A 23,611-nucleotide genomic window follows, 5' to 3' on the forward strand; every position below is an offset into this window, starting at 1 on the left:
CATTTAAATATAAATATAAAAAAATTACATAATAAATAAATAAATATTTGTGCATGATCATCCACAAAATAAAATAAAAGGCACTTTTTGGCCATGTTTTTTTCTTGCATAAATCAAAACAGGTGGATGATTTTAAGCGGGAATTTAAGACTTATCGCCATCTACGTAAGGTGTGTTATTGATAGCGGCTCGATTCAAAATATTACACGACGTAGTGCATCGCCTTAACCAAATTAAAAAAACACGTACATAAATACTAGTACAAAAACTTGCACATGTAGGAAGGTACTCCAAAACATACATTTCCCTTCCTTATTTTCGTATAAGTTTCAAACATTCTCAATCAGGGAACTATATTTCCTTGTATGTATATTTAAGTGAAAGCTATTCACTTAAATATACATACTATTAAATATAACCAGATGTGGTAGAAACTTGTCAGATGACACGCGCATTCGCTTCTACCGTAAGTTGTCTGCCAGCAATTCAGTGTGTGGCAATTTGTTTCCCGAAAGTAACAAACACTTCGGTTGTGACTTGTGAAATCCTGAAGGCAGAAGGAGCTATCGGAGACAGGCTGTCAGACGCATCTCGCATCGGGAGCTTTTGTCTAGGCCCAACAAGATGCACGACAAATAGTTACTATGTAGCCAATCACTAGAAACCAGGAACATTCACCGCTACAGCAGGAGAACAGATCGTCCCCGGAACGGCGCGAAGCTTGCATACAAATAAGCTCGCAGCTTACAAAGGCTCGCGAGGAAATTGACAAGCCACGACTCGGGAGAACAGCAGACTTGTTCTGTCAAGTGGCGAGACATGTTCCGACTTCGGACGTAAACGAGAAATTATTTCTAGTATGCATCCGAACAACCTGACTTCCTTTCTCGTTCCTTCCTTTCTAATAAACAATACTCACTCTTCTTCTTGTTGGGTTACGTGTTTCGATCAATTAGTCAAAAAGTCAGTGGTGAAATTGGCTTTCATTCAATTCTGCATGAGACATTTCTATTAGAAGGTGTGTATAATCTATTCGGTGATTTTGACCAACGTTACTCGTTACAAATTTTCAAACTCTCATATCGTATTATTTTTCTTAGTATACTTTTATTTTATTTTCTCAGGATGAGAATTCATTTAGTGCACAGGAAAAATGAATGGCTTGTAGTAGGGGGACAGAACACATTAATGAATTAAGAAATTTCATTTTTGTTGTTTGTTTTTGGGGTGTTATGCCGTGTTGCGCTAACTCCTACTTTAGCCGACGTTATAACACCCCAAAAACAAACAACTAAAATGCTTTTGGCCGTGAAAATCTAAAATCTTACCTGTACAAGAAATTTCATAATCGCGTTGTCTTTCTTGAGTCAATGTTTTGGACAACCTTGCAATGTTCATCATCGTGATACATGTGTCTTATTTTTACTCGGGAGATATTTTCAATTTGTATCAATATTTCAGGCGGCTAACTATTACTTATTATAATTTGTCATATATGTATCTGCTATAACAGCTGTTTTCGTGTATCAGTGATAAAATAATCCATAATAATTTTAATGCTGCACAAGTAACTTGTTGGAAATATTTGTCTTTGGTTTGAAAATTTAATCGCTTAGAAATATTACGGATGTTTATATTCTGTGAATAGAACGCTTCTTGGCCTTTGCTATAATCCAGTGTTTTTTTTGTCAAGTCTTCTTATAAGCCTAGAAAAAAATAAAGTATAATGCCTATAAATCCTGCTTTGAAATGCGAAATCTTCTATTTACGAACCTCTTTTCCGCTGTGGTTTTATTTTAATGTGTCAAATTAAGTTATTTTGAATATTATCAGAAAATATTTTGATATTTGTGTCTGAACAAAATAAAATAAAACTTGCATTATGGCAATTTTTTTTTCAAACATTTCTAGGCGACCAAATTTTCAAACCAAAAACACATGATTTTGCATTACTACGTATGGCATCGCCTTAAGAAACTTAAATATTGGCTTTAATGGTTGAAATTACTAATGGCCTCCGTGATCGAGGGGAAAGGCTTCAACTAGCAAGCTGGAGGTCACAGGTTCAAATCCTGGCGTGCGCAAGTAAATTTTATTTGATCAATTTGTGTTATTTCACAAATTACTAATTTAAAATAATATATATTACATTTGCGGCAAGTTCCAGAGTGGAAGATACTCTCAGTTTCGTCCTGGTGTAAGACCACCATCCAGAATTAAAACGTTGCTTAAAATAACTCTGGGCATGTTTGGTGACCAGTTCTGACTGAATAGCCAGGTACTTCCTAATATTCAACTTCCCCATCACCTTCCCTTTCCATCTGTTATCAGCCTTAACATAACAACATAACCCAATTCGGGATGTATGACATAAAATATATTCGTCATACACTTGTAGGAAAGTCAATAGATGTCGCACATCAAAATAAAAATTAATATATTTATCCAAGACACTATCTAGATTGCATTTAGAATATTGCAAATCATACATAAAGATAGCAGCTAAAAAAAATACGCTTTAAGAAAATAAAGATAATGTAGGTAGCTCTCAGTCAAAGGACGACACAGTTAAAAGTGACGTAAGTTGATATGGTTGAATTAGCTCAGTGGATAAAGCACTTCCTCAAGGAAGAGGTCCTTGGTTCAATTCTGAAAACCTTTTTATTTAACTATTATATTGAAAAAGAAGGAGAAGATTACTGAATACGGCTTGAAAGGGAGATATGTAATAAAAAATGATAGAGGGAGAGAAAATTAAAAAAAAAGATTATAATTAATAGGCATAAGCGACTGTTGACAAATTATTTAATGAAACATGACTTATTATCGAGGGCATTTCATATGATAGATAATTCCTTATTAAACTCGGAATCTGAATGATTATCTTCAAAAACAACATATTTATTAACTCGGAATCTGAAGGATTATCTTCAAAAATAACATATTTTTTACTAGGCATCTGAACGATTATCTTAAAAAATTATATATTTTTAAACTCGACATCTGAATGATTATCTTCAAAAATTACGCATTTTTAACTAGTCATCTGAACGATTATCTAAAAATATCATTTTTTAACTAGTCATCTGAACGATTATCTTAAAAAATATCTTATTTTTTTTATGTCGGCTTCTAAATGATTATCTTAAAAAATAACATATTTACTCCCGGCATCTGAATGATTATCTTAAAAAATAACAAATTTTTAACTAGTCATCTGAACGATTATCTTAAAAAATACCTTTTTTATGTCGGCTTCTAAATGATTATCTTCCAAAATATTATTTACTCCCGGCATCTGAATGATTATCTTAAAAAATAACATATTTTTTTAAAGAGCTTATAACTTAAAGTTTTCATGGGATGTATACATTAACTAATTATTACATCAATGAATATATGAAATTCGGGGTCTTAAACATCCGACATAGATTTTGAATAATTGAAGTTGCTCGCTTTACCCCATTCATCCTCTTTGGCCGGGATTCCCACATCGCTGCTCTACAAGATCACGGGATCGGATATTAATGCGTCAGTAATTAAATTTGTCGGGTCTTGCCGTCGCTCCTGCTGAATAATTGCCTTATCTACGTTTCAAAAAGAAAGTTGTTATTTAACAAAGTGATTTATTCCAGTTGCATACAAAGTAGGTACAGAGTTGTACAATGAAAGTGTGAATAACTCAATAACGGTTCGATTACATGGGTATAAAGTGAACTGCATTATTTCAATGAAGTGATAAGTGTTTATTATAAATCACCCTGTGATGTAATTATACGAAGTTTAATTAACAGTGCAATAAAACGGGCAAAATAATAAATTATCAAGTAATTTAAGAATGCTGAAAAGAAATAGAAATAAATTGATGTGGTCTTACGTTCAGCGAAAAGTGTTCTTTTCGCATAAAATTACGGTTTTATGAGGACTTAATTACTGGATGTAAAGGATGCAGGATAACGCAATGACTCGAACATGCGATGTTATCTTCAAACCGAATACTTTCAATTCCTTGCTTCATTGAAACAGATAAAAATGCCTTTAAAAACGTCAATCGTGACCAATAAAATGAATGCGAAGAATTCACTACAGCAATAAGTGCTCATTTGGACATTTTTGATCGAAGTAGTGTGTGCTTTACCCGATAAACTGTTGCAGATGAAATTTTGATGTAGCTTTATTTTAACCTACAAGCGGATGAAACAACTATAAAAAAAGACAATAACAAAATATAAGCTTCACAAAAATTCCCAAGACTTGTTGTAAAACAATTTAAAAATCTGTCATAGTGGCAAGTGATCAAAAATCAGACATTAATCAATAATAAAAAAATATTGATGACAAAAATTTTGGCAAGGGAAAAGAGCTAGATTCTGAAAAGGAGTCACCTTTAAAGGCTTATAAGAAGAAGCGAGATTAAAGCATATTCTGCAATAGAATACTACCCTTAACAATCTAATAGTATGATGGTGTACCCTGACCCCCGGTGGGAGTGCCCTCCCGCCCCCACGGCCGCCCCCCACCTTGCCCTCTACGACGACATTGGATACAGAGGTAAATACAATACATATTTCCTCTTTCAACCAATTTACGTTAATTGTTAATCATCTCGACTCATCGACTCAAAACTATTATGTAAATAATCAATTATATTCACCTAACCTAACCAAACCTAACACCTGACCTTATTTTTTATCATATACAATCTTATTTATTCACTTGCTTGTTAAGTTACGCTTAAATATCTTTATATCGATGGTACCCTTTTTTATTCAAAAGGTCCATAATCAATCTATTTTTCTTATTATGCCGAACCTAACGTTGAAAGGTAAAACTTGCAATCGTCTTAATTTTTGGCAAGTATCGTGTAACTCTTAAATTATTATCTTTAGTACTGCGTAATTAAATTAAATTTGGTTTACTAACAGCACATTATAAGCTCAATCCGCATGGCTATAAAGATTGCAAAAGCTGCAGTGATTGAAGTAACTTTGGCTTTTTATTACGCTATAAATGTTTGCTCTCAATTCTCTGGAAGTTCAAAACATTGAGATCGTTTTTTTATGGTTATTACTTCGATTATTTGTGCCTTTTCTAAATAAAACTTGGTGAAAACATGTTTTTATGTTTTGCGCCCTGTAGTAACTGTATATTTACTTATCCGGGATAATGCTTCTATGGAAGAGGGGTCTTGAAATATTTGATCATATATTGTAACAAATAAACAAAAATGTACTTATATAATAAAAAATAAAAAAAAATGTATGCTTCAAACAACATTCAACGGCACCTTTTCTTTTACGTTGCTTCGCATCCAAAACTAAAATAAAATAAAATATTGGTTATTATTGTAGAAAGCAATCACTTTGTGGTTTGACATATTTAATAAAATAAAATACTTTTTTGTTTTAAAACCACGATATTTATTAATTTAAGAATTCTTTTAGTATTAATTTGTACCCTGATGATGCTTAAGTAAAGCGAAACCGGTCGGTTCTTAAATTAATAAATATCGTGGTTTTAAAACAAAAAAGTATTTTATTTTATTAAAATATTGGTGACTATCACATACACACACGCGTTATATCTGTTCTGTACTTTGCAGATTTAAGTGTTGGGAACTCTTTGTTAAAAAGTAGAAGGCTCTACTTATAATTGTGTTTATTTACAAATAATAGATGTGGATTTAGCTACACTGTTTATTACCCGAGGGTTGATAATTCTCTGGTTCGAGAAGCTTGTTCCCTATAACCTCACAAGCATCTGTTGCACTCTAGCGACATCTGACGGACTCTGGAGTAAGCTTTATGACTAGCGCCATCTATCGCTTAAATACTCAACTTATTACCATACATTACAGTTAATATATGAAATAAATTATTTTTTCTATTATGATCCTTAAATATTTCGAACATAGGAATATATAAATGCTCGGTTTCACAATAGTCCGGAGCCAAATTAAGTATAACTCACCTATTTAGTCACCGCATTATAAGGTTCACTCAGATTCTATTGAAAAAATGCAGCAAAAAAAATTGACTCGTATAAACTTTCTCTGCAAAAATAATGTCAATATATTTTTGTTGTTTGTTTTTGGGGTGTTATGCCGTGTTGCGCTAACTCCTTCTTTAGGCTTTCTCTTTGGCCGTGAAAATTTAAAAACTAACCAATGTCAATATAAATTGGTTTATAAACTTCCCTACACCACGCATACTCAACTGAGGTAACAAATATGCAGAAGTAGAGATATTTTTTTTAAACAGTTATATTACTTAACATCTTGTTTCCTACTTTGTAAATTTGTATATGCCTGATTGTAAATTTTAGTTATAAAATTTTGTAATCGTATAAGTATATTTACACCGTGTAATTGTTTTGTTATCATTTTCAACGTTTTATTCTGTTTTTAAGGTTCTCGTACCGCAAACAAAAAAAACAAGTGAGGTTTTAATTTATTATAAAATTTTAAAATCAACCTTCAACATCAACAATCAGTTGTAATATAATCATTCCACGTGCAGCAGAATGTGCATTGGGCACCTTCAGTTTGCATCCTCATTAGACCAACCACTCGAAGCCCTGTGCCACATCGGTAGATGCGTATTTTTTAATGAGACTTCACGAATACAATAAACTTTATGCTGCCTCTCAAAGTATTGTAGGTTGCAGACCGCAGACTTGAAGTGTTATTTAAATATTAATCCTCTAAGGTTGCACACAGATTTGCGAGTGTGCATTTTATGACGTCAATCCATTAAGTGAATTTTCTCTTCGCTTTGCATCTTATAATAAATAAATCGTAAAGGTTTTTCAATGAATGATCGAAACTGAGAGATGTTATGTTGAAATGTTAAAAAAAACATCCCCAGTGATTGATTAGATTTCACAGTGTTTGTTTTTCAAAATCACATTTTTAAGAAAATGCTTAAAGGTAGTTACAGTCAAACAGTTACCAAACGGGAGACGGGTATTTATTGGATTACAAACACCTTTGCTATAGTCCTAAGTGGTTCGCCCTGGTTCATGGGGTGAGGTTTATCTAGGTCTTGGCGGCGGATGCGGGTGCCCATCGCGAGAGGCTTGTTAAGGAAGACCATATGACCTAACCAGCAGGACTCTCTAAACCTATCGCCTTGCACCGCAGTAGGAGGGATGGATTCATACGTACGTCACTCCTTCACACCACTTTCCTCAAAAAACTGTCCACACAGCATCCCCAAATAGGCCCTAAGGAAAACAATTTTCCTCGGGGCGTCTTGTGTGGAACTAGTGTAAAAAAAAACGCACTCTCAAAATCTCCTACGGGGATTATAGAACTTCGTAAAACCAAACATGAAAGACACTCGACCGTTTATTTTTTTTTCAATTCATGTTATTTGTTCTATTCTTATTTTTTCGGAAATACATTACATAAACATGCAACTGGGTTTTTAAATCGTTATTTTCAGACGATTCCTAATAATTATAATTCACCACGAATTTTCAGAAATTCCTAGGACGGTTATGTCGCTGAATTAGGCTACTGAATCCGATGGAATATTGTTGTTACAATCATCGTGCTTCTGTAAAAGCGAACAATTATTGATTGTACGTTTACAAATATGTTGACTTAATAATATCAAACACTAGTCCCTTTTTACCCACGTGAATTAATTAGATATTTGATCTAGTATCAGAGCTTTTAGCAGATAACAAATTATTATAAGCAATAATTAGTCGACGTAGCTCAGTGGTCCAGAGCACCTGACCGGACATCAGAAGGCACGGGTTCAATTCCCGTTGGCGGCATTAATTTTTACTCTGGAGATATTTTCAATTTGTATAGATATTTCAGGCGACTAATTATCGCTTATAATAATTTGTTATACTTTGTGTACTTTGTTATACTTGTTTTTAAGAAATACTTTTAGCCGATAATAGGAGTATATGAAATGGTAGATAATAATAATAATAATAAAAACATTTATTTGCCAATAGATAAATTTTACATATTTTTTAACATAAATTCTATTGACAAAAACGTCACTGCTCAGCTATGCATTCCGGATCTCTCCGGGAATGCAGCTGGTTTTCAGCAGTGCCTCCAATATAATAATATATACATATTTAGGTATAATAATGAACAATGAAATAATATAAACAATAAAAAATCAAATCAACACAAACAAATAAAAATAAAAATAGAAATAGTAGGTATACAAATCAGTGCAAATTAATAATATAGTCAACGAAAATTCAAAATAAACAATAATCGCAACCACATGTACCTTTTTGAAGCAATGCAACGATGTCGATATACGAACGTTACGAATTACACGCAGCTAAAAAGGGACAGTGATGCATGTGTGAATAATTTATACATCTGTAATTTTCTGTTTTATGTTTATTATATTTTTATGTTAACTTTGAAGGAATGTGTTCTATAATCAATTTTTTCGTGTTTTACCTTTTTTTAAATAGTTTGTAATGGGTTTATAAATGAATTAACCACATTTTTCGCATTTATCCCTGTTATTCTGTTAATCTTATTTATTCTCAAACATGGAATGTAGGTATTGCTTTGCTCTACCCCCGCATGCCTTCAGGAAGAAATTCTATTTTATTCAAAATACTAAAATAATTTCAGTTCTGACTCCGTCAATTTTTTGTGATCTTTTGGTTTTGCTTTTTGACGGATCTTCGCTATTGTAATACGCACATATATAAAGTTCGCTCAAGTTCGATTCTATCATAAGATTGTAACGATTAAACATCACAAATTAAAACATTAATGAGATATATTATAGACATAGACAAATCACACACTTACTTTCACGTATTTTAGTTCCTTGGAACGGGCAATTTGCCTAGTTAGGAACCAATAATTTCGACCTGATAAGGTACAATAATCTATAATCACTAAAAATATTTTAATTATATATTGTATCATATTGTACTGTGTGTAAATCTAAAAGAATAAATAAATAAAATATATAACTGTGTGTGTATAACTTAATGTTTTCTATGTACACAATGATATTTTTATAGTGTTATTTTTTTGTTTAAACTTACAATTTGGTGACTATACAATAGTTAGCATTCATTATAAGATAAAACCTGTTCAAAAATCTCCTCAATCAATATGTACTACGATTTACCGGATACATTGTAGGTTAATATTTGTTTATATACGCATTTTAATTAAGTCCTTAAATTCAGATTTATTTTTATTTATTTATTTAATTCAAAAAACAGTTTTTACATAAAAAGCATACTCTGCACATCTCACTAGGGCATTCCTGTATCAAGATGTGCATCTTTACAATAATATCATTTAAAAAAATACATATATGTAAATTTAAAATAATAACAACATTAAATTAAATTTAAACAAAAAAAGAAAAGTTTATGACACGGACGTTTCGAGACCGGTAGACAAAAATAAACAAAATTTTAGTAACAAATGTATGAAAAAAATGTATGAAAAAAATGTATGAAAAAAATAAAAACAAAAAAGTCAACAAAAGAAGCATTATTAAGTAAGTTGGCAACAATAATATTCTTCTGTTAACTAAAGTACAAGGTACCTGTGCTGGCTTATCAGACACAAGCATAGGGTAACCATACTTGATATTTGAATTCTGTCCTAAAGATAATAAAAAAACATATTACGTTAAATTAACTCTATATAAGTCGAGAAACTTCTCGTGAAACTTTACCTGTACAATTTATGATCGAAGTTGAACTTTGACCGCTCTGATAGTTTCTGTTTGACTATTATAGTAGTAACAGCTGAGCTTCATCTGAGTTTCAGAACTTTTATGTATTGTTTTATGACAGAGGCTTATTTGCCAGTGTAATCAAATTTAATCGGAGTCGGTATGGGTTTTGTCGATTTTAACAAAATAATAGGTATATTTCAATCATTTTGGCATTTGAAGTCAGAAAGGAAACCCTCGTATTGCAAAGACACCATATTATTTAGGTTTTCTATGTATAATGTATTTTTTCACAAGAATCAAGTTCGGCACGGAAATTGCGTTCTATACGATGATGACGTAATGTAGTCAGATTTTTCATAACACGGCGGTTGACGACCCTTGGGTAGTATTTGTAAAGTTTTTTGTTTCACAAATTAACGCGCTAATCGCTGGCCCTTTTTTCTAAACCCTACGGTGTTTTGCGTAAAATTATAATGGTCTTTTGTCTGGCGGGCAAGTTTCCAACAAACGGTTCAACTAATAATTATCTGAAAGGTGCGTTAGAAAGAACGCCTGAAGGGCTCATTAGTTGGTGTTATTAGCCTTATTCTAAATAAAGACTTTCATTGGCAGGGGTTTTCAAGTTATTCAAGTTTAGTTGACTTTAATTTTTTTAGTTGCCATATTTGTTCCTCAGACATTTTTCACTTTCCCGTTAGATATTTGGTGGATTTTGGTATCTAGCCCCAACCTTACTTAGTAGTAGGTACTAGTAACTAAAGTAACTCAGTAGTTACAAATCCACCAAACAACAACAAGGAAAGTGGAAAATACCTTAAGAACAAGCATAAGCTAATAAAATAATTTTACCTATAAGTTTTCTTTGGAGAGGTTTGGTTACTTTATGGTGGTATTCAAAAAAGAAAAACAGCGATTTAACACGCATTTATTATTACACTACTAATAACATTGTTCTATTTTAGTTATAAATGACGTTTAACACATAATACAAAAATCATTTATTTAAACTAGTTATGTTTGTTAATTTTTTTTATTGTAAGTAAAATATTATTTTTAAGTTTTAAATTTAAAAAAAATTATAATTTAATTTGATTAAAGTTCTTTTATTTTACTTTTTTAATAATGGAATCCACGAATTAAACACAAAAACAGTAAACACATATATTTCCTTACGTTACTGCTTTTTTCCTACTTGTAAATTAATTTGAAAGGAATTGGAAGGATTGAAGCTTCAATTTTCTTTGTTAAAATTTTTTTACTTGATTAATTAATTAATTTTTAATTTATTTTTTTGCGATTCATGACATCATCAGTATACAGTGTACATATGTAAACAGAATATATCAATGTAGCTGAAGTGATCAAACGGAGGTTACACGTAGAATGAGAATATAATGAAATAAGAAAATAAACAGAGATACAATGCAAATGACTGTATTTATAAGAGTATAATAATAGCCAATTAAAATACAATACAAGTGACTATTTTTACAAAACAGTATAATAATAGCCAATTAAAATACAATGCATATGACAATTTTTTATAAAACATTATAATAATAGCCAATTAAAATACAATACAAATTAATATTTTTATAAAATAGTATAATAATAGCCAATTAAAATTTTTGATTTTATAGTAATATTGCAAAAAGGTTAATTACCTATTTATGTTTACAATAATTCGGCGTGCCTCTAGAAGAAAAATATTCTTTTAATTTATTATAACTCGTTTACGAACATTTTGTACACAAATCAAAGACTTAGGCATCACTTTTCAATCAAATCTTTCATTTGCTAACCACATAACAGAAATCTCTAATAAGAGCTTAAAAATGTTGGGATTTATAACGAGGCTAACCAGAAATTTTAACAATATAAAGTGTATTAAATTGTTATATTTTGCCTATGTAAGAAGTAAACTTGAGTACAATTCTCCTGTCTGGAACCCACATTAAATACATCTACAAGCCGTTGAAAGAATACAAAACAAATTCTTACGTTTTATAAATTTTAAAATGTGTATTCCAGCAATTATGTTGAACTACAACACTTTGTTAAATTACATGAATATGTTCAAATTGTCAGACAGAAGAATTTTCACTGACTTGGTATTTCTATATAAAATTCTAAATGATTTAGTTGATAGTCCGGTATTGCTAAAATTGATAAGCTTTCGGATTTCACAACGTAATACTACAAGTCAGGATTTGTTTCAGTGCAGAAATTCTAGGACTAACTAACTACCATATACATTCCTCTTTGCCGAGAACACTAATGGATGGAAACAATTATACCAAGTCAGTCAACATCTTCAATTTATGTTTAAACAAATATAAAATGTTGTTAATGAAGCAATTCAGTTATGTACAATAAATAATGTATATTACTTAATATTCTCATGTAAAGGCCCCGAAAAAGGGCGTTAATAAATAAATAAAATGTAAAGCTCTCACAGGATCGGAAATTGTTATAATTAGTTAATAAATAATAATTTGTGTATAGTCGAGTGGTCCCCCCGTTGTACCTCCCCTGTCCTGAACGGTAAGGTTCTCCAGGTTGGTTGTACTGCAGCGTGAACGCCCCGGGCCGGAGGAGCTAATTGCGACGGTTACCAACATCACGACCGCGTCCCTCAAGGTTACCTGTTACCGACCATGAATCGCACAACACATACAACATATTATGCACACATACACCCTCTTAGGTCCTTTTTTCATCCCTGGCTAGCATTGTGTGATGTAGTCAGGGTGGGACTAGTTGGAGGGCTACAAAAAGTTCTCAGATAGATACGTAATTCCCTTGATATTGAAATATTCACATAAATTAACACGTTTATCAAAAAGGTGTCAAACTCCTTTTCACATTAAAAAATCTCCGCAGAAGATAATTTAAAAAAATATATAGCACACAAACATTTAACCCCTTACCAATAAACGCGGTGTAAATATTACGCCGCGCGTAAGTTTAGAAGAGTTAAAAATTTGACTTATTACTATGACGTTTTAAACCGGCTTTACAACATTAACTTTGAACCGGTGTGTAAGAACTAATTAGTTAGACGGTTAATATTTATTGTATTATTATTGAATACGGACACTTCCGCTAATCGGACGACCAATTTAGGAATCGCTGCAACCTGTATACAATTTTATGTAAATTGTTTTTTTTACATATAATTTGTTTTACATATTGATCTGTACATATATTTATTTCAGTTTTCATAATCATAATGTATGAAAACTGAAATAAATATATTTTAAAAACGCACTAACTTAGAAGTGAGCTTATGTGATCCCGCGCTCTATCATAGTGATGGCTATGTTAATTCCTTCTAAAGTTAAAATGGATTATATGGTTGATTTTCTCAGAAAATTTGCTTAAAGTCTGACTTCAGAGACCGCTGTAAAATAATCCATGCATTTCGGAGTTGTAACACTTATCACGTCCGTTCCATTGAAACTTATTGGCGTTTTATCCACGTCCCACGATAACAATCCGTGCTGTTATGTGTCACTTTCACACGCTTACTGGTGCCGGTAATGCCGAACTAAGGCTATATTCACGTCTGACGTTATTTGAATCTAATTGTGATTTCAGAAGGTTTTCTTACACCTTCGGATGTCTAGTATAATTTATTTTGGTAATCATTTGTAGGATCTTCTATCGAATTGAAGCCACTGAATCTATGGCATACCGATTTGGGGATTTAAAATCTATAGACAGTTATTTAAAATGTATACCTTTATTTATTTTTCAAATATGAAATATTGTAATGAAGTCCCGAGTAAAGATTATGCAAAGAGAAAGGTGAAGAGTGGGGTATTTTTTTATGGGAGGTCTGAGCTGTTCGCAACCGTCTGGAGCCAGTGAGACTATGGCATCCCCACTTGGAGTACGTTATAGGGCTTTGTATCTACCACTCTAGAACGCTCCCCTAATATACTAAATACATTGAATTCTAAATAAATAAATCGTGAAATAAAACAAATATATCGAGTAGAATTTACTTGCGCACGCCAGGATTAGAGCCCGGGTTTATACCACTTAACTACGAAAGCCGTCTGAAAGTCTAAATATTTCTATATAGTTATGTTGGTTTTCTGGAAACGTAACATAAACCGCTTTTAAATCCAACTTTATAGTGTCATCTACATCAAAATTACATACAAACCCACTTCACTGCAAGTGTGTGGGAACATGTGGTAACCAAGTCCTCTTTTCACTCGATCATTTGGCATTTCGTCTGTCTGTAAATTTGTTTGTTACGTCCGGGTTGCGGTTCATGACATAGGCCTTGTTGGTCACTACCTTTTTAACCCGCCAGAGTTCGCACGATTGTGGTTCCTACTACGAGCTGTCATATCTGAATAATCAATATTATAGTACCTACCGGACTGAAGCAAATTTGAAAAAAGAATTTTCTTTTGATGGTGGATGGAGACTTTACTTTGAACAAATTATATAATTCCTTATTTGAAATAAAGTAATGTGTTACGAAATATATGTACGTTTTATAATTAAGTGGGTAGGTATTTAAGTTATTAAAGTACCTACTTACAAATCTAATGATTTCATGGGAAATTTTGTTTTCATTTTGTAAATAAGATAAAATTAGATACATTCATTTTTCGGACGCGAGTTCCACTGTTCACAGAACTACTAGATAATTATTAATAGGGTATTTACAATCAACTATGAAAACCGTTAAAAGTGTGTGGGAGACTTAGTTTTTTTTTATTTTTTTTATTATTATAAATAACAAACTTTACAAATATAAGGCAAAAAGGCCCGATAAACTGCTTTTTAGCAGTTTGTCTAACGGGTTCTTTACATTATAAATCTTATCATATTGAATGTACAGTTACATCTTTACAATTATATATATAAAAAAAAAAAAAAAAATTTACAGAAATATAGAAAAAGAAAATTATGAAAAACATAAATAACAATTTTAAAAGTCTTTAGAATAATATATCATTGTAAGCTAATGATAATGATTATTGTTCTAAATATATGTCATTTTAATATTTTCATTCATAATTACTGATTTCAAAAACGATCTTAAACCCCACATTCGGAAACGGTTCCAACTGGTTACAACATAAACGCCAACTTCTGGTAAGACGGCTATCACCAAATTCGCCCGGTGTGACGTCAACGCAGCTGAATTCATGAATAAAAACGAACATATCGTTTCGGCGGCAAATCGAAAATGGCACATTTTAAATCGTTATGGAAAATTAATTTCTGAACACAAAAATAAACAAAAAATACCATCTTTTTCATAATTTAATTTTTTTAAAGAATAAAAAAAAACATTGAAAATTACCTACTGTCGGTATTCTGGAAATGTAATGCGACATTAAAAATGAAATAAGCCAATTGTAAACCCAACTTTATAGTGTCACCTATGTACATCAATCAATCACACATGCGCACTCCACTTTAAGTGTGTCGGAACACAATTATTTATAACGATCGAGACTTGTCCCATCTGCTCTTGCCAAGATTGAGGTCTGAGGTCTACCTGATTTCACATTAAGTGTAACTGCGACGGAAGTGCTGCTAAACTGCGTAGGTACTTGATGCAACTCGTTCTTATCGAGCGGGGATTTATTCCGCTGCAGTCTGCATTTAGATCCTGTTTCGATTCAAATTATAAATAAAACGAGAATAAAATGGGCACAATCAGCCCTAAACTGAAAAATAATATTTGGTAAATATACAAAAAAAGCTCTTCATCCGATTAGCACAAATAATTTATTTTTTTACAATGAACCCGTTAAACACAAAGCTTTTTTTTTAACTAAAATACATCTATTTTCAAATGTCAATACTATAAGAAAAAAAATATTGGCTTGTCTGGGGATTGCACCTTTCTACCCAGGAATTGAAGTCAACAACTCTATCAACCGAGCCAAATCCCGATTGGATAATACCGAAATTTATTGCGTATATTAACTTTTATGAACGATAACGAGGCTAACTGACGTGTTTTAGCTCGATCGGTTGTCGGGAAGTGGTATAATTTCCGCTTCAAAGATTTGTATTCGTTAATTCCCGAAATCTAAATAAAAAAATACATAAATGTATTTTAGAAGCCTTCGTATCAATTTAATTAAAATTATAAAGGTCACTGAATCAGTTATTGCTCATCGTAATTAAACTGATCTGAACTATTTTACTTCCCCGATGACTGATATAGTTGTTCCTCATTATAATTAAACTGATGTGAAGTATTTTACTACTTCGATGACTGAAATAGTTGTTCCTCATTGTAATTAAACTGATGTGAAGTATTTTACTTCTCCCGTGACTGAAAAAGTTGGTATGAAATATTTTCAAAATGATTTATGCGTATTATGCCTGTGACAGACCACGCTATATTCTCGTAGCATACCCAGTGGTAATTTATGGCGAGCGATATGCTGAAATAGGCCAATATAACCGTGAGAGAATAGCGCAAGCCTGTCAGCCCCATTAAGAATGAGAAGCATATCTAGATTTTAACTAAATGTTTTAATTCTACCTACGTAACTAGAGTTTCGATACGTCACTAATCTACTGTTTATAAATCTACAGATTGTTTTACATCGTATGGCTTATCTCTGGTAGTCAGCGGGTATTTTAAGGTATCTACCTAAAAGATTTCTGCAAAACGAAGTGGAGAATGGGCCGCCATCTTGGTATAACTTCTCATGTTCTTCAACCATATTAATTGCTAATTGCTGCCATCCGATTCCAAGCTTCCGTTCACAATAAGTTGTGGGGAATGGTAAAGGTTTTTCTGATTTCTGACGACGCTGTTGCCATGCTGTAATAATTATTCGTCCCATCCAGAATATATTTGTTACCTAACATGCTCCTAAAAGCTTATATTTGAATGGTTTCCAATCTAGACAACGCGATAGATTCCATATTCGTTTGTACAGATCTTGGTAAAATTCGAGAATTCCGCTTCAAACTTAATACGAGCAAATTATTGAAATAACACTTCATTTCACCTTTATTAGTTCAAGAAACCACTATTAAAAACAGGAACAAAATATGTTTCTTAGATTAGACTATTTAAATAAGTTGTACGTATTCAGATCGAAATGGAATGTTTGGGCAAACCTCGCAACATACTAACAAGATCAAACATGGTGTCAAAAAACGGGAAATTTTGAACTTAAACAATGTATTATATATTATTGGCGATGAAGAATATCTGTGGTTCCAACAATATTTAATAAATGAATATATGAATACGTTATTTATTTAAATTTTTAAACCAGCTAACCTTTTGCATTTATATATTATAAGAGTGGAGCAGCGGTAGTGAGAAAGTTAAATGACAATAAATCATTTATTTGATACTACTACCGTCCGGACGAATAGTGAATGTGCAGCGACCTTATCTTTGAATTCTACAGAATCTCCTCGGTTCTATGAACATCTCTCTTCCTTAAAGATGTGCTATCTTATTGATCTTCGCCGTTTACCATTAAAGTTCTATTAAACTACTTTTTTCATCGTCTTGGACTCGATACGGATCACTCTCGCGAAACGGAACAGTCCGGTCTACGTGTTGAGAAGAATGTATTTTTCTAGGTATTCCATATCACAGTGAGAATCTTATTTATGTTGAATTTAATGGAAAGATCAAATAAGGAATTGCTGCCTGCCATTTTTTCTCACCTTGTTTCGCTACTAAACGACGACACTACAACATTCGTTTGAAAGTGAACTTCGACATTGATTGGAATCTAGAATCCAGTCTTCGTATGAAAGGATTGCCAACATTTTGAAACGTTTCATTATATATTGCTTCGTTCTTATTTGATATCGACATAATATGCATAATATTTTCAACGGGTTATAACTGTCGAATTGTTTAACACTATTCCAAAATCCTGACAACTCGCTGCGAGTTTTCACTGCTATTTTTAATACATGCAAACACTTGTGAGTTATCTTCCAGTACCTAAAATGCTTCTTGATTTATTCGTTTTTTCTAAATGTTTTGTTGGTTTATTTCAATTTTTTATTTAACTTTGTTGAAATTTTGACGTATACATTCCTACCAATATTTACTTATCGAATGACATTTCGTTTATGACTTCTGTTTAATATGAAATGCATCTTAATATTTTCCAACAACGCTCATAATTTAGTTTCAATATATGTTTGTATTTTTAATTCACTGCACATAGAGAAAAATGAGTAGGTATTGCTAATTTATTTAGAATATATCATCGAAGAAGAAGATAATACTAATAAATCTAAACGAAACGTGAAAGAGAACAAGACGCAGAAAAATCAAGAGATAAGATAGGATCTCTGTCTTACATCTCGACCATTAGGACCTAATTATTATAGGTATTTCTCATATTTTAAATTCAGAATTACATATTATTACATCGATGAGTATAATCTTCAAAAGTTATTGAAAGACAAGTTGTTCCAACAAAAAATGATCTCTTTAAATTATTGGTAATCGGGTTAAGACCGGGATTTCCTTACCGAAAGAATTAAAAGCCTTCCTGATAATATCGTAAATTATATAGTAAATTAGTAGGCTTAGGCACCAGTTAAAAGAACATATACCTATTATTTCATTATTATTTTAATACTATACTTATCAAACAACTTATCAAAATGTTAATACTCATCCTAATTTGACTGTCCTAAAACGGGAATCCTCCTAGTTGGGCAGTCAAAACATTTCTTAAATAATGTATATAAATGTATAATCTTTTACTAAATAAAAAAAAATAAATAAAAAATAAAAAAATTACGAAAACATTATCACGATAAATTAGCAGTACTCATTTTTCTCCGTGCTTAATTTTGATGATGCATTGTAATGTAAAATATTATGTCTTGTTAACAGTTTATTTTTATAGCGTGACTTAGTATCGACTTATTCCCGAAAGCAAGGAAAATCTTCCGTGTTAAGTTATCCTGTCACTCCTTAGAACCTCAAGGTGGTTTTGTTTATAAAGATCTTATCTACGCTAGAAAATGTTTACGTATAAAACCTCGTTACGAAAAAAATGTTTACGTATAAAACCTCCTACCTAATGGGCACCTCTCCGGAATACATCAGACGTTAAAGGTTTTTCATAGTGATAACTTACCTACACATCCGTCAAGATGCTACTTTTCTTATAGATAACTTACCTACGCATCCGTTAAGATGCTACTTTTCTTATAGATAACTTATCTACGCATCCGTTAAGATGCTACTTTTCTTAGAGATAACTTACCTACTCATCTGTCAAGGTGTTACTTTTCTTAGAGATAACTTACCTACGCATCCGTGAAGATGCTAGTTTTCTTTGAGATAACTTACCTACGCATCCGTCAAAATGCTACTTTTCTTAGAGATAACTTACCTACAGATCCGTCAAGACGCTACTTTTCTTAGATATAACTTACCTACGGATCCGTCAAAATGCTACTTTTTACCATTTTACAAAAGAGGGTTGCAGAGAAGGCGATTAAAAATGTTTTCTTTATTCATTATCTTTCATTGGGAATCGCAAAAATGCTATTTAAAACTTATTCCTTCCAGTTTTTATTATAATATTTTAAATTGCCAATCAACTATGCACACTTTAGGTATCCGTTAATGAGACCCTTTACATAGTATTGTATACATGAAAAAAAATTGTCTCAAAGTCTTAATAGTATTATTCTTAACAGCTGTTATGTTAATCTGTGAGAAATAGTTAGAATGCAGGAGAGTTCTACAATTTATGTTTTTTACTGTCTGCATCCGTATTTTCTGCAATAAAAAAGAATAAATAAAAAATTAATATCTTTTACATATTCTTGCTATTATTGTACGACTTACGTGTACGGATCGGTTAATTTTTCATGTTGGTCGACAATTAGGTAATCGTAAAAAGCGTTTGACTGAGGATTGAACCTTCCTCCCCAGGACTGACACTTAAACTGCTATGACTCTTAAAATGTTTTTTTACACTTAAAAAAATACTTTTTTGTTTTGTTTGACTTTGTGTCAACCGCGCTAACAATTGCGTCAAGTCTCGATTGGGTAGGACCGACATTTATTTCGTACATCGACTGCTGTAATTTCATCCAATTTCAGAGAAATGTGTACATATCTTCGTGTGTATGCGTGATCGCCGCCAAAAATTCACTATCATCGTAAACGAGTCAATCTGCCGAGTTTCAGCTCGATCGAATCTCAGGAAGTGGGTCAATTTCTACTCCACTCAAGATTTGAATTCATTCATCTAGAAATTCAAAAAGATGTACTTAAAAATAGATATGCGAAAGTCAATGAAACCTTGAATGATTTAAATATATTCTCATTCAAACAAATGATTTACTTAAGTTCTTACCTACTTATTTTTTAATGTACAAAAATACCATATATCAACTGAATTTCTGAGAAAATTGAAAACCCGCAGCACCAGCACACACATACGATGAGGAAAAGAAATCGAACAAGACTCTTCTTTTACAAAAAAACCCACAGTCAAAAATCATTGATGATCGGAGAAAATTAAGATAATTAGCGAATTACCATTACATTATAAAAAATTAAAACAAATTTTAATTAAAATTTCGAAAATATATGATCTGTAGGTATAAGGATTGTATTAGAACATAGATTACTACATATATATTTAAAAATCAAACATAAAATAAACATTAATTTGATCAAAAGCACTTTAATTAAAAATTTAATTTCGTGGATATTGACCACCATTCGTGATGGAAATTTGCTTGATACGGCTTTACCTACTGTCAGTTAATAAATTTAATAGCCACATATTTCACAACAATCCATTCCTGACAACCATTAACTTAACCTGTCAGTTTCCACAGCAATGTCGGTCATTAAATAACACTAATCTAATTTATATTAATACATTTCAATAGTACCTATACAGATGAGCTTATTGCCAGGTGATGGTCATTTCTTGCAACTTCCAACCAACCTATATTCACAGAACGAATAAAACTGTTTTGGATTATTAAATAACACAAAGTACTTCAATTATATGAAATAATTATTAAAATAATTAATTATTGAAATCAAAAAATCACAATGACCTTGAAATTAAAATCATGTAAAAAAGCCATATTTTCTATAATTATCTACAATATCATAGACACTTATACCATTAGCTAATATTGAATTATATTACCCTTCTCCTGATACCATCACAACTTCAACAACATGAGAAATTAATGACTTCATAAACAACAATAAAAACAAAAAGAAAAACATTAAAAATGTTCCACCAGAATATACGTAGTATCAACAAAAATTTCGTAGAACTGACGGTGATGCTATAGCAATTTGATGAGGATATCGACATCATCATACTCACAGAGTGTTGTATAAAAACATATTCATTGAAACACCTGGACAACTATAAGATATATAACTCCACGCAACATAAAAATCAGAATGACGAAGTCATAATTTATCTTAAAAATGAGATCCAAGTAATCGCAAAGGGAGCTCTACTCAGAAAAGTTTATTCATAAAAATAAAATGACATCAACAACGCCATATTCACGAACAAAAATAAACGTGTTTTTTGTCGGCAAATCATAAATGGCACATTTTAAATCGTCAAAGATTTTTTTTCGCCATTTTACTTAGTTTTTTCAACAAATAATAATAGCCGTTACGAGACTTTTATTGAAGGAAATTAAATTGAAAATTAACAAGTATTTAATTTTTTTATAATAAAACAATTATTTTATTATTATAAAAATAGATGCAAAGAAATATATTACAAATTTAAAATATGTTTATTTATACAATGCAGTTACAAAGTTGTATCGTAAACAAATCGATTTTCAATAAAGAAATACCACAGATTATTCATGAAAATATTGATGATTTTAGTGAAAATATTCATATAGAAGAAAGCCTTACTGAATAACAACAAACTTGACTTCGGAATGAAGAAAAATATTTGAGATTAGCTCCGGGATAACGAAACATCCCACATAGTTTACTCTTCCCCGCGCAGAGTTTTGGAGAGCGAAAGAGCTGTTGTTCCGTTCAAGAGCCGCTTACCATGCTTGCTAAGCAAGAGTTGGTGCTGCCCCCCTAGGTGCGCCAAAAGATGTTTCACATGAAAAACAGTGAAAATATCCTGTTGTCCTTAAAACTGGGTGGAAGCGAAACATTAACCAAAAGCTTAACGGAATTGAGGTACTTCTTGTATTTTGCATTGAAATTGACGTTTCAGACGGCATTTTATTCCAACGGCGTGATGGATGATGTGAATGGTTTTTAAAAAACTTTGTCGTCAAAAAGAACACCAGCATTATCAGAGGGCGGCGGTTCATAAAGGACATATGGTGTGAATATTTTTAGTTGTGATATTTAGAATTCACTCATTGCTTAAGCGAACAGGGACCCAATATCAGATGAGCTGTTAGTTACAATATGTTGTTGTTTGTTTTCAGTGAACGTGGTGGAAGCCCTGCAAGAGTTCTGGCAGATGAAGCAGGCCCGAGGAGCCGAACTACGTAACGGAGCCGTGGTCATATACGAGTCCGTACCCGCTACTGCGCAGCCCTACATCTGCTACGTCACGCTGCCAGGGGGCTCTTGCTTTGGTAGCTTTCAGGTGATTTCATTCTCTATCTATATGTATAAATACTTAATTATATACCAAATTACAAATACCAAATACCAAATTCACTACACTTATATCTTATCCAATTATTTTTATTTAACAGTAATGATCAACTTCATTGCTTTGAACAAAAGCGACCAAATTGATTTTGGATCCATAGAGTCCACTGTTTTTATTAGACACCTTCAGGCGTCATAACCATTGCTGGCAGAATACTTCATATAACTGCTTGTACTTTTATTTAATTTATTTTGGTAGATTCCCCAGAGAGATAAGATAATTCTGCTTTTAATATTATTTATTTCACTGTCACTTAGTAACATTTTTCACTGTTCGCTCCCGCTTTGCCAAAAATTCTTCTAGCAGCTTCGACTTTCTAAGGATCGTCAAAAGCTCTATGTGCGTCGTTTCTTCTGATAAAAATCACACACCGTGGGAAGCCATGTAAAATACATGACTCATGACTCATGACAATGAAATTGCATTTATATTCTGGTGCATAATACTGCATAATTTATCGAGTCGTTAAACAAATATTTTAATTTATGTGCTCGCTTTCAAGTTTCAAGTGCATCTAATGAAACAATGGACGTTGCATAATCGTATTTCTTAATATTACCTTCAAAATGCGATAAAAAACACGCTAGGTTGATTTTATATTTCCAGTGCTTGTAATGCCAGTTTTGTCACGTTCCGTATTGAAGTATTGAAGTTTTACTGGGTATTAAAACCGAGAATGGAGTCTGGATTGGTTGGCTGGCTTGATGGGCGATTAAACGCTCTTTTTCCTACATTTCAAGCGTCTTGAACTATGTGAATGGGTTTTATTCTGAGCAAGGCGTCCAGGGTGGCATTTCTCTTCAAGAATTCCACTGTACAGATATATACAATCGCGTTTTTGTATCATTTTGAGTCGTAAAGGGCCAACTTTTTTGTTCACTAATGGTAAATAAATGTTCTATTCGAACAATATAATTGGCTGTTAACAATACAGATGGTGCAAGAATAAATGACATTCATCGAAGAGCTTGTTCGTTTAGAATACATTTATCAATGTTAATGTAACATGGGTTCTATTATTATTCCTTCGCTGTAACAACACTGAATACGAATCTTAGTTCAAGTTCGCGAGTAGATCCAAAATAATTTATTTATTGTTTTATTTATTTATTGTTTGTTTGTAAATATTACATAATACAATTAATGAACTTAAAATGTCCAACTAGGCGATTGCCCGTTTTAGGACATTCCAATATGATAATGTTTTTACATGTAAAATTATAGTGT

The 23,611-nt window shown here is 32.0% G+C and overlaps 2 protein-coding genes across 4 annotated transcripts in view; both read left to right on the forward strand.

The window, feature by feature from the left end:
* LOC149425343 (uncharacterized) overlaps window positions 1-4,303 on the forward strand; it is a 37,760-nt gene extending 33,457 nt beyond the window's left edge. Inside the window, exon 3 of the mRNA XM_089646666.1 lies at window positions 3,636-4,303. Coding sequence (XP_089502792.1) covers window positions 3,636-3,650 — 15 coding nt within the window. The 3' untranslated portion in view covers window positions 3,651-4,303. The remainder of the gene's footprint in view (window positions 1-3,635) is intronic.
* The window catches only part of lft (Limb expression 1 family member lowfat), a 176,838-nt gene that overhangs the window by 141,671 nt on the left and 11,556 nt on the right, over window positions 1-23,611 (forward strand). For 2 of the 3 annotated variants that reach the window (XM_089650545.1, XM_089650546.1), the window contains exon 3: window positions 22,152-22,315. In XM_089650545.1, coding sequence (XP_089506671.1) covers window positions 22,152-22,315 — 164 coding nt within the window. Of the gene's footprint in view, window positions 1-4,362; window positions 4,552-22,151; window positions 22,316-23,611 lie in introns of those variants that run through there. The other variant, XM_089650548.1, reaches the window with a different exon arrangement.

This window comes from Hesperophylax consimilis, chromosome 3, assembly GCF_061612785.1.
Source record: "Hesperophylax consimilis isolate HC1 chromosome 3, BYU_Hcon_1.0, whole genome shotgun sequence".
NCBI classification, from domain to species: Eukaryota; Metazoa; Arthropoda; class Insecta; order Trichoptera; family Limnephilidae; genus Hesperophylax; species Hesperophylax consimilis.